The sequence below is a fragment of the Brienomyrus brachyistius genome, chromosome 15 (assembly GCF_023856365.1).
Source record: "Brienomyrus brachyistius isolate T26 chromosome 15, BBRACH_0.4, whole genome shotgun sequence".
In the NCBI taxonomy this organism is placed as follows: Eukaryota; Metazoa; Chordata; class Actinopteri; order Osteoglossiformes; family Mormyridae; genus Brienomyrus; species Brienomyrus brachyistius.
In genome coordinates, this window is record NC_064547.1 from 16,411,737 (window position 1) to 16,424,328 (window position 12,592).

Consider the following 12,592-nt stretch of genomic DNA (forward strand, 5'->3'; position numbering starts at 1 on the left):
TTTAGTTGGCTAAGTATTTGACAGTTCGTTTTGCACGCACGCGCGCGCGCGCGCACACACACACACGCACATACACACACACACACACAGGTTTGTAATTGTATATTTCTGGGGACTCTCCATTCATTTCTATGGGGGAAAACTCCAGTATAACGACCCTAACCCCTACCCAGCCGTAACCATAACCATAAGTAACCAGACAAAATAACAGATTTTTGGCATTTTTACTTTTTTGATTGCATCCGCAGATCTTTGGGGGGACTTGAAAAATGGTCCCCACAACGTCTAAAAAAAGGTTTTTGTTACATTATGGGGGATGTTTGGTCCCAACATTGTAATATAAACATAATCCACACACACACACACACACGCACACAGACATATGTGTGCCTGTATGTATACATATATATATATACAGTGCAAAGACGTACTTAAAAAATAACTGACTTGTAATGCATTACAGTGCATGCCTGCGTCGTCTGAATGGCATCATTCTGAACGCAATTATAAAGGACTATTTGTGCTTTGGGCATGTGACCGTGTAAAGGGGAGGCAGAAAAGCAAAGCGCCTCTGTCTGCCATCCCATCTTCGCAGAAAGCTGGCAGCGCGACCAGCTCAGATGGTAATGCGGAGTAGGAGGGTCATGCCAAGCAAGGTGGTCGTGACTTTATAAAGGGAATATATGAGGAACCTGCTCTGGGACTTGAACATTGCCTCACGAAATCGCATTCCGTTGCTGTTAAGTTACCTCCCTTTGCCGTCTTTTTTATTTTTTTATTTTTGTAGCTGGGGATACATCATTGCACAATTCCTTGGCATTTGCGTCTTACTGTCTCCTTACTGTCTGAGTGGCGGATCGTTTAAATTAAGTCTTTATCCTGAGAAGGTCATCGCTTTTTCTTTCGGGAACGCTAATTCATGCCGGGATTTCCTCGCTATTTTGGTGCATAGTGAAAACATTTTCTCCCGAACTTCCTTAGCGGACCAGAGCAATAAGAAGGATTTCGTTTTGGCGTATATTAATTAGACTGGCCGATTTTAAATGGAGTTTAGTGCTTACTGCGGCTGTTCTTTTAACCCCGCGTCTACAGACGGAAGTTTTCGCTTTTTTGCACCAACGGAACAGAAGATCAATTGACCGTGCTGTATAAATGGGATCCTCTCAAACGAATTACACCACGTTTTCTCTTCAGTGCACATCTATCTGAAGAAAAATATCCGTGGTAGGTTGGCATGCGCTCTCATATAATAATAAAATGACCATGTGCTTAATTAGAAAGTATTCTTGTATTGATATGTATTTAAAGTTGCGGGTCGCCGTGCGCTTTATTGCAGCGCGGAGTCAGTGCGCCTTAGTTAATTCGCTCTCCGTCATGCGGCCGAACCCCCCAGAGGGACAATGCCTCTAATGATGTGTCTGTCATTTAATCCAACTAGCCAATGTGCCTTTCACCTGATTTGTGGGATATTTCTACTCGGGAACATTAGATTGATGATGAAGTTGTCTGTACGACACGTAAAAGCTATTCGGACAACCAGGCACACGCATATCGTGTCGGATACTTTCCGTAGGAATTGCATGCATTTCTATACACAGTACATCTTGGATCTTAATGTTACTCCACACTTCGTATGATTTATAACTGTTACTTATGAATGGAAAGGTTAGTTTGAGGGTGGGAAGGGGGGGATCGTGAATTTCCCGTGACTTAGTAATTACTACCAATACACATAGATCATAAAAAAAAACATTACGATGTGCACTTGTTGAACAAAAGAACCTGTAGATTTAATAATCTGATCTGAGGACACTTGGTTGTATGGTAGTGAGGGTAAACCGGCGGTGTCCAGGTCAGGTTTCTTTCCAGTCGAGTTTAAGAAAAAAACGAGAAGCGGGTGCGTTAGCGGCGCTGCCAAGTTGCGTACAGGAAGCTGCAGAAGTGATGAACTGGGTGCCAGTTTAGGCGGCTGTGGGGTTTGTTGCAGTGATAGACGGGATGCAGGACCGCGATGTGCTTGCGAGTCTAAGCAGCAGCCCACTAAGCCAGAGCAGCCAAAAAGCTGCCAGGATTTTACTGTAGAGTGATAATGTCCCTGTTTATTGCCCACAACAGGGTCACTGTTGCACTTGCCGTATCCATTATGAAAGGATATAAAACAGGAGGGTCATTACTCTTCTCCATGTGCGGGATTAAAGAGGCAAAGCTTCCCAGACATCGCATTATTCCAGTGCTGCTTATATTGCCTTGCATTTTTCTACATGCATTGATTTTAAGTCTGAAATGTAATCCATACCAAATAGTTCAGATAATTTAATAGTACAGATTACATGTTCGGGCGTTTATGGGATTAATGTGCAGAAGCTTGAGGCTGCAAATCGCTATTGAAATTCAGATTAATACCTCAAGTTAATGAATACTTACTCTGACAATATAAAAATCCCATTAATTGACAAAAAACAGGAATAAACACAAGTGGTAGAGAGGCAGTCCCTGGATCTTGCCCCTGCTGGGTGTTACAATGTTGTAATTTCTTGGTTTAAACAGCTACATCCTGCGTGCGCTGTGGATCGCACTGTGTCCCCCTGACATACTGTAGGTAGGCAGACAAGCTATCAGATTGCAGTTCCAGTGGGTGCTGAATACTGAGTTTCTGAATATGGCAACCACCCACTGGCACTGGACTGCGTTTGTGGTTCGCCCAGATTCCCGTTATCATGTTTAATCACTATCAGGCATACAAAGGAGAGCAAAAGGTGGCTTTGGAAGTCTTGCTACATGTAGTAAACGGTATAGAGTAGGATCAGCAAACGCAAAAAACAAACAAAAACATTATGTCTTGTGATTTTTAAGCATTTGCTGTTGTACCATTTACTCTTCGTAACATTTCTCATTTTATAACGTGTCTTTCTGCACGTCAGGAGCACAGACTCCAAACTTGGATTTGGCTGCAGATTAGCTCTGATCAGTGCCTGAGAAACATCCCTTCACTTCAAACGACTGACAGATACACTTTGGATCGGACCTCTTCTTAAAACGGCCTCCTGGCAAATGGGCTTTTAATAAATCCTGGTTAACAAATCAAACACGAACCTTTGTTTTGTTTGTTTGTTTGTTTTTTTAGATCAAAAATGAATAAAAATAGTTTGGCGTACGGTGGCTCACGGTGTAAGAAGCTCTCGCACGGAATGTCCAGCATCAATTACATTATGAAAATAAGGTAACTGGCTGATTGCTTTACATGTAACACATTTTATATTTGGGCGGGGGGTCACAGGGTACAGAGGGATCTATTGCTTCAAATCTTGGACAAACAAAGATGTCAGCCATAAAACCGAATGTAAACGTGATGGGAACCAAGTTCTTTACATCATACAGTCAGGCAAATAGCACCACCTGAGATGAGTCAGCTGGTCTTACGTCAGCAGAGCTCCAGCCATTGAGAAGGTATCAGCTACAGAGAGTTTTATCACCTGCATAGGAAAATAATCAGTCAGTCATAGGATTGGTCAGACTGTGTTTATAATGATAGTTTTTTTTAATCCAATGCATACTCTTGTTAAAATAGGCAGATTTAATATACATACACTGTATAAAGTATATATTTCAATGTAGATGCTTTCCTTCTGTGATTTTTCTGTTAAATTTATTATTTATCACACATAAGACTCCCTCTTAAAAATGAACTGCCTTGATCTGTTTTTTTGCCCATTTATCTCATGGTTTCCCTCATACAGTATGGCTCATTCACACTTTATGATGAAAACTGGTTGCATTTCCAAGAATAGCTACTTTTTGCTGGTCTTGTCCTTTGAAGCTTTGGTGGGGGGGGGGGGGGGTGCGCTTGATATTCATATAAATGGTCACACAGGTCAGTGATGCCAGATTCCATTGCAAGTAATATTAAAAACAAGCGTTTTTTCTTCCTGCTTGGGGTTTTCTCTGTACAGTGTGTTATAGAGAAGGCCCGACGTTAAATGCCTAATCGAAATGTCAGATATGCAGAATAGACTCGCCTCATATAGTCCCCAATTCTCCTACCTGAAGCTGAGTAATTTTGCTTAGATTTTCATGTTCACAAGCTCAATTACTCCATTACCCGAGAAGTACAGTGCTTCAGAACAGGACAAATTACCTCCATTGATTTAAGGTACGAGCTCCTTCTTCAAACTGATTGCAATGAAATATGAAATTACAAATTTTAAGCAAGAAAACAGACGTGACATTTTCTCCTACAATGTTCTGCCCAGCAGATTCTTTAACCAAATGGTATCCTCGCTGCCAGCACAGATTTGCCAAATTGCATCTTTTCGTGTCCAGCCGGTTACTTTTATACTGTGTGCGTTACAGATGATAGACAAATTAAAATAGATATGGTCAAGAAAAGCTGAAGGCTGTGTTTTTGTCTGGTAAAAATTACGACTCACGGACATTCACATCCTAAAACTGGAGAAAGGTAACGCTGACTGTTTGACGACAGATGCAGGCTGGGTTAATTAGGGCCAGAAATCCCATTACTCAGCACTAAAGGAAGGATGTGATGTTTATCAGTTCTTTATATTTGAAGTCGGTTTTTTGGATGGCTTTGAGTAAAGGTTGTTTTGCATCCTTCGGGAGGAAGTCGGGATGGTATCTTTTTCCACATCGTTTAGATGTCTTTAAGGCCTAGATAAATTTCAAAACTGCTGATCTAACATGCGGCGTTAAGTATTGCATGACTTCTTTAATCATTTTTTAAATACAGAGCACTGTGCAAAAAATCTTAGGCATTCAGAGAAAATTTTAAAGCTATTCATCTGGGTAGTAAGAGACTATTTGTAGAAAATATGCAAATGAATAGCAACGCAATAAAAAATAAGAAGAATTTCATCAATGGATAGATGCAGGAGAGTAGGAATGGGGGGGGGGCATGTATCCCCCAATATTTAATTTGCCTTCTTTTGTAACCCCCAAAAAACAGACTGTTACATTTAAATTATTAAGTTGTGCCTCCATAATATCAAACTATCTCCTACACCATTGGTTAGATGACACCACTTTGGTTCCCAAATCTCCTCTCTGGGGCACCTCAGCCATTGCATGTGTTCTTTAACTTAATTACGGAAATCATTTTACGAGGTATTGATTAGCCAAACATAATATGGTAGTAGAGTCAACAAATACATCGGTGTGTTGAATAGTTACCTCTTTTGGGTAGGATTTGAAATCGGGAAACCCACACTCTTGGTCTGATAAACCAACATAAAGGCGACTTAATGATCGTTTACTTTCACCACCTAAGAGTTTTAGATAGTAGATTATATATTACAGAACATAATATAATAATTAAGGGCGATTGTCACAAAATCATCCATCGCGTAACTTTATTAGAAAGCGTGCACTGTGAGGACTAGCCAACATGTGATTTTCATTTTCACCTTAACTCGTTTGACACTCCGTGTTAGAATTTACTGTAAATCTCATTCTTTTTCTAATAGACCAGTTAAATAAATGATATCTCAGAAGGAATCCCCTTGTTTATTAAGTCCCAGTGTTTCTGATGTGGTTAATATGACACAGTTGCTTTTGTTTCTGCAGCTAATCACAGTAATTATAAGCATCCATTTTTACCGACGTTGCACCCAGGGTGTACCCCAAGCTTTTGCCCTATATTGCCTGGCAGAGGCCCCAGGCCTTCCCCGCAGCCCTGACTCGGAAAAGAGGTTTGAAGATGCACGGATACGCACATATTTAGTTTAGTTTTGCATGTCAGTTATGGAGTGACATCTAGCTGAACACGTTTTATTGATTGATTAATATTGTATTGTGCTACGCATCAAAGTTGGATTTTGAAGTGGATTGAATTATGTAAATCTTATTATGGGTTGTTATATATTTGTCTATCTTACAAAGTAACACCAAGTAACACTACAGTACTTCCCACCATCGGCCCAGATCTGCGACGCTCAGTCAAACAGGGAATAGACACGATACGAATCGCTTCATTTATTTCTACTGCATTTCCTCAGGCTTCAGAGTCTTTTAGGGTTATGCTAATCCACTAGATAAAAGGCCAGAGTTAGCTACCTATACCAGGCTTCTCACCACACTACAATACCGTGTCTCTGTTCTACCTCAAGGGGATTGTTCATGTCTCAGTACTAGGTCTGCCTTCACTATGATTCAGTTAAGACAGATATATAACCCCAAATGTTTCTATTTGGCTACACGGTTTTGAAGACGATTCTGCTAGATGTTTTATTTGGTTCAAAACTCTGGATTGCATAATAAACGGCCTCTAAGTTAATATTGTTGAAATAGCGTTTTTGAAACCTGAACAGCAGTGCTATTCTTATGAGTGCCGATATGCTTTATGATATATGACGTGCTTTATATTGGAGTTTATTTCGCAATGATAGCCTGCGATGGGCTGGCCCCCCGTCCTGGGTTGTTCCCTGCCTTGTGCGCGTAGCGTCCGGGATAGACTCCGGACCCCCCCCCCCCCCCGCGACCCAGAAGGATAAGCGGTTGGAAAATGGATGGATGGATGTGCAATGGTAACAAATGACAATTAATTAAAAACAACAGCAGTTTTCTACGTTGAGAATCGTACCAGATGCGTATAGTAATGCTAACGTGAGATATGACAATGCAAAACTTCTGAAGAATTTTAATCCCCATTTATGAAAAGCCACAGTTTTGTGAGAGTGCGTACAGTATGCGATGTATGCATGTCTTATTTCACTGTCATACATGGTTAATGTAATAACTGCATGTGTGCAGAAATGCTGACTAATGCAGACACTAAGTCTAAGATAAAATAGACCCTTTCCATATAATATAACACTGGTTATCACGCTAAGCGCACAAAAGTCATCTTCCTGGTATAATTTGGCATATTTACATATCAAGAGCCACGAACTCTACCGGGAGGGTTGTGAATTACAAATGCATCTTTGCTTGTCAAAATGCAGAGATGTCGTTGACAGCAATTAGTATTTGATTAGTACATACTTTGCCTTCCACAAAAAAAAACAATGCTTACGATAGCATTTTTTCTGCCTTTATAGTTATTTTTGTATTTTGTGATTAACACAGTATGTACATTGAAGTAGAGTACTATACATGCCTTTATGTACAGCTAGCAATTTTCAAAAGCCACTTTCACAGTTAAAGTCATAGGGAGGAAGCTAGTGGAAAGTAAAACCACTCCGGGATATGGCACACAGGTCAACTCATACAAAACCCTCAGCTCACGTAATAATTGAAGGCTAAAGCATGCAATAAATTGAATTGGCTTTTTTCTACATTGTCTGTCCGCGTGTTACATTTACTGTATGGCATATTAGGGGCCATGTGCGATTCTGTGGGTTAGGACCGTCTACTTTTGATCAGAAGGTCGCCGGTTCAGATCCCATGGTGGGCTGAGTGATCTCATTGTTGGGTGCTTGTGCAAAGCCCTTAACCTCAGTTGTTGTACCCGGTTGACCCTACTCTCTCAGTTGTATGTTGCTTTGGATTAAAGTATCTTCTAAATATAAAAACGTAATAATACACTGTTGAAGTCTACCTGTATCACATTTGACTATAGCTCCTTCCACACAGGGTGAAAATGTGGGGTTTGGAACCGCATTTCTGTGGCTATGTCCGTGCCATCTGAGTCCATAGTCCCTTACTGCACAAATGGCTCACCTTGTGCTTTTTTTTTCCTCTTTTAACCGCCGATACGCTCTTCTCCTCTCTGGAAGGCAAAGCATCCATGGATGCAGCCTTATGCCAGAATGACCTTATTACGCTCCGCAATTTTAAACAAAAAATATGCTTCTCACGACTATGGATGGAAAAAAATATTATGAATCATGCCATGACCTCAAAGCTCGATGGGTGACATTCAGTTAAATCCTGAAGTCACCAGCTAGTTGCTCGTTTTGGCAAAAAAGAAAAGGGATGAAACAGACATCGAGTGCCATCATTGTAAGGTCGTAAAGAGTGTTAGTTGTAAGCTGCCTGATATTTGGTTTCAAAAATGGAAGAAGGTAGAAGTGAGACAGTACTTCTGAAACTACACCTTGATGCTGGATCCGTCATCAGGGATTAATTGGTTTAACTGAAAGGTAAATGGAAGGACCTGATTACCAAACTGTATCCTAAAATAGAAATCTTGAAATGCCATTTTACACAGTTCATTGTATTGGTGACTTTCTCGATCTAGTTTTTCACATGTGATATTTCCGCTTGACAGTCTGCGCTCTGTTGAGAGTGCAACAGTGAGATTTTGTTTTGTAGATTGAAAAACCACTCCTGTCATGGGATTTCCATGCGGAAAACATTCTGTTGCTACATTTATTTATTTACCAGACCCGTTTATCCAAAGCATAGAAAGCTGAGTCAGAAGGTCCCTGGAGTAACTGGGGTTAAGAACTTTCAGTATTGTACTGTATATGTGTGAGCATTAAAAATAAAGAACTATATGCTCTTTGTAGCGATGTGTGAGCGCAGTCATTACTCTGCGGCAGAGGCGCGATGCGTGCATGATACTATTAAGTGAAAACAGGAATCCGACGGATCACTGATCTCCGTGTCCTGTGTTTCTGTGTGTGTGTGTGTGTGTGTGTGTGTGTGTGTGTGCTGTCGCCCCGCCAGGTTCGGAGGAGGAGAGGGAGGAATGAAGATCCTGGGTCCTTAGTGGAGGTGTGATTCAGCGGCACGGGGCTGGAGCCGAGCAGCTCTCTCGCTCTCTGATGGCTTTATGGGGGCTCCTGTCACTGAGCCTCCACTGCTGGGTTGCAGCTGCTGCAAGTGGCCCTGAGCAGCAGCCCCGGGGGCCCCTTGACTGGCTCCTCTCAGACAAGGGCCCCTTCCACCACTCCCAGGAGTACACTGACTTTGTGGAGAGGAGCCGACAGGGATTCTCCACCAGATACAAGATCTATAGGTAAGGGGGCGGGGGCGCAGAATCCCGGGGGTGTGGGAACGTTCAAAGAGGAAGGATGTCAAAGAGAATGGTTTTCCCAGTGTATGCCTTCTTCTTTTCTATAATTTAGGGCGCGGATTTCCGAAACCTACTTTTTAAGGTTTTTTGCAAAATATTGTATCAATATTCCATTCAATCATTGCTGTTAAATCATCTTTTGACAAGGTGGGCTCTCTGGGCTTTACGGTGCCTTTATGTTTACCGTACTATTTGACAGGCAGAGTGCGTTCTCCATTGCTGTTTTCTTTGAAGTCCTCCATTTATACAAATCCCTGGGTGATCGTTCGTTCATTGAAAATGCAAAAGTGCTAAGGTTGGTCTACAGGGTGACTGGATTAGATGTAAGACTGCAAACAGGGGTTTTCTTGTACAAAGAATATCTTCCCTTTTAGGAAAGTACTGTTTTATATAAGCATAATGTCCACGTAATTGATTTTTCTGGAGTTGTATTGTTGAGGATTGTTTACTATTCATGCCTGATCTTGACCTGCATTTTATCCAGCTGGTTAGTGACTGTTGAATTTTTAATATCCATTACTTCTCATTATTATTATGTCCCTTAATATAGTAATGTTACTGGCGGTGGTTAGACATCGAAGGTAGCAGAATCCCTTGACAAATATAATTTACTTCAATCGTCTTATGGATATGCCACTTTTTAGGAAATATGCCATCGTAACGTGGAAACTCCCTTTGTCGTCTTTTGCCTGCTTCTCATATATAAAGAGAACTTGCTAAACGTGAAAAAAAATATGTACAGTTGAGGTAATAATCAAGATGTTTTCCCAGAGAGCTTTATGTGACCCATACTTGACAAGTTGGGGTCACTCTTCATACTTTTCATACCGGCAATTCCCCCGGTGAGGATAAACAAATTTCAAACAAACAGACTTGGAGAGATTAAAAGTGACAATGTTATTTCCATAACCAGCGTCCCACCAGCGGTAAAAATCCCATAAGTGTAATGATCCCTGATGACACAAAGAAGATGAATTACTAGACGTCTTCCCTCCCTTTACTTCGTTATGTAGCCGCGTTCTCTCCTTAATGACAGTACGCTGAATTGCTCCTCTTACAATTTTCCACTTTTCCCCTTGATTGAATTTCAAAGAATTTTAATGAGCTCGCCATAGGAAATGGGGATTTGTTTTTTTTTCTTGACGGTTGAGTGTCATTGGCGAGAGGTGCCGTTTTCGGCCTGTTGGGTAAGATTGTCCTGCTAGAATTTAAACACTGTGGAGCGTTGGGCATCGGAGATGTCAGCTGCCTGTGAAGCTAGTCTGCGTACGTGTCTGTGCTGGCTGATTCACTGCAAGCAGTGAGCACCGCTTGTATGTCTCACAAAAGATAATTGTGTAAAAGTCATATGGTAGCAGTAATCCAGGGTTTACTGGAAATGGGTCACCATGTGGGGGTGACATGGTGGTGCAGTGGTTAGCACTGTTGCCTCACACCTCTGGGACCTGGGTTCGAGTCTCCGCCTGGGTCACATGTCTGTGGAGTTTGCATGTTCTCCCCATGTCGTCGTGGGGTTTCCTCCGGGTACTCCGGTTTCCCCCCACAGTCCAAAAACAAGCTTAGGCTAATTGGAGTTACTAAATTGCCCGTAGGTGTGCATGTGTGAGTGAATGGTGTGTGTGTGAGTGTGCCCTGTGATGGGCTGGCCCCCCATCCTGGGTTGTTCCCTGCCTCGTGCCCATTGCATGTGGAAGTATGATTATAGATTACCAGATTATTAAAAATGTATTGTACTGCATTTATATGATATGTAAGTAATGAACATACAGTATCGGCTAAGCAGCATGGATTGCGGTTTTTAAACATTGTGCGACAATTTTTTATGGGCTGGTTTTATGAATTTGAATGTCTGAAAGTGATTGTTTCTGGGATGCATATGACTGTCCTGGATTAGCTGTTGGAAGGCGGATGGATGGATGCATGGAGGTATGGAGGGATGGAAGGATTTATGGAGGGATGGATAGATGGATGGATTTAAGCTTTTCAGACAAAGCTTTAAGCTGTGTGATTTTATATGTAGACAATCAGCCTGGAGTAAAGGGACTGTACTGAAACTGAAGATAACAGCAGAGACAATGATGGAAATTTAAGTGAATATGCACTTAGTTTACCCTGCTGGAGTGTGGAGTGCTTTCATGTTTTTGTACGATATTCCCTCCTTTTTAAACTGTTTTTGTGGAGGCGTGTGCTTGTTTTTTTGTTTGTGTGTGTGTTTCTCTGTGTGGATGTGCATCCTTAAGATGTGTGTGTGTTTCTCTGTGTGTATGTGCATCCTTAAGATGTGTGTGTGTGTTTCTCTGTGTAGATGTGCATCCTTCACATGTGTGTGTGTTTCTTAGTGTAGATGTGCATCCTTCAGATGTGTGTGTGTGTTTCTCTGTGTAGATGTGCATCCTTCACATGTGTGTGTGTTTCTCTGTGTAGGTGTGCATTCTTAAGATGTGTGTGTGTTTCTCTGTGTGGATATGCATCCTTAAGATGTGTGTGTGTTTCTCTGTGTGGATGTGCATCCTTAAGATGTGTGTGTGTGTTTCTCTGTGTGGATGTGCATCCTTAAGATGTGTGTGTGTGTGTTTCTCTGTGTGGATGTGCATCCTTAAGATGTGTGTGTGTGTGTTTCTCTGTGTGGATGTGCATCCTTAAGATGTGTGTGTGTTTCTCTGTGTAGATATGCATCCTTCAGCTGTGTTTCTCTGTGTGGATGTGCATTCTTCAACTGTGTGTGTGCTTTTGCTTCTAAGATATACATTGCAACGAATTGATGCTGTGCATGACTGTGCATCTTCAGACATTCTCAATTCTTATCTCTTTGGGAATCTGTCTGAAATGGAGGCTAAACAGGACTGGCATTTTCTTGAAATTGTTGCCTGAAAACAGAAAGATTATAACAGCAGTATTCTGTAAATATCTAGTGTTTCGAAATGAAATTAAGGTCATTGGGAAGCATGGGGGGCGGCATGGTGGTGCAGTGGTTAGCACTGTCGCCTCACACCTCTGGGACCCGGGTTCAAGTCTCCGCCTGGGTCACATGTGTGCGGAGTTTGCATGTTCTCCCCATGTCGTCGTGGGGTTTCCTCCGGGTACTCCGGTTTCCCCCCACAGTCCAAAACCATGCTGAGGCTAATTGGAGTTGCTGAATTGCCCGTAGGTGTGCATGTGTGAGTGAATGGTGTGTGAGTGTGCCCTGCGATGGGCTGGCCCCCCATCCTGGGTTGTTCCCTGCCTCGTGCCCATTGATTCCGGGATAGGCTCCGGACCCCCCGCGACCCAATAGGATAAGCGGTTTGGAAAATGGATGGATGGATGGATGGGAAGCATGGCATTTTCGCCCGGCTATGACAGGCTTTGGAGCGAGACAATTAAGCAAATTCATTGCACTGCACAAACTAAAGTGCAGAGCGGTTTTATAGAAACAGTTCAGTATAATGAAATGTAAACATACACCAGCACCCAGAAAAATATCCATATGCGTATTGAGAAGAAAAATGCCTTTTGGCATGCTGAAAGATTTCTTATGCTGAAAGGCTGACTCATAGAGAAATTTAGATTTTCATTGTAGCTTGTATAGATTTATAATGTTATTACGCATTAGTTGCTGGGGAAATCTACTACCACATAATT

General features: G+C 41.9%; 1 protein-coding gene across 1 annotated transcript in view; it reads left to right on the forward strand.

The window, feature by feature from the left end:
- The first annotated feature begins 588 nt into the window (after nucleotides 1-588).
- The window catches only part of LOC125709245 (BMP/retinoic acid-inducible neural-specific protein 3-like), a 30,091-nt gene continuing 18,087 nt past the window's right edge, over nucleotides 589-12,592 (forward strand). The window contains exons 1-2 of the mRNA XM_048977510.1: nucleotides 589-1,224; nucleotides 8,623-8,914. Of these exons, the coding sequence (XP_048833467.1) occupies nucleotides 8,721-8,914 (194 nt within the window). The 5' untranslated portion in view covers nucleotides 589-1,224; nucleotides 8,623-8,720. The remainder of the gene's footprint in view (nucleotides 1,225-8,622; nucleotides 8,915-12,592) is intronic.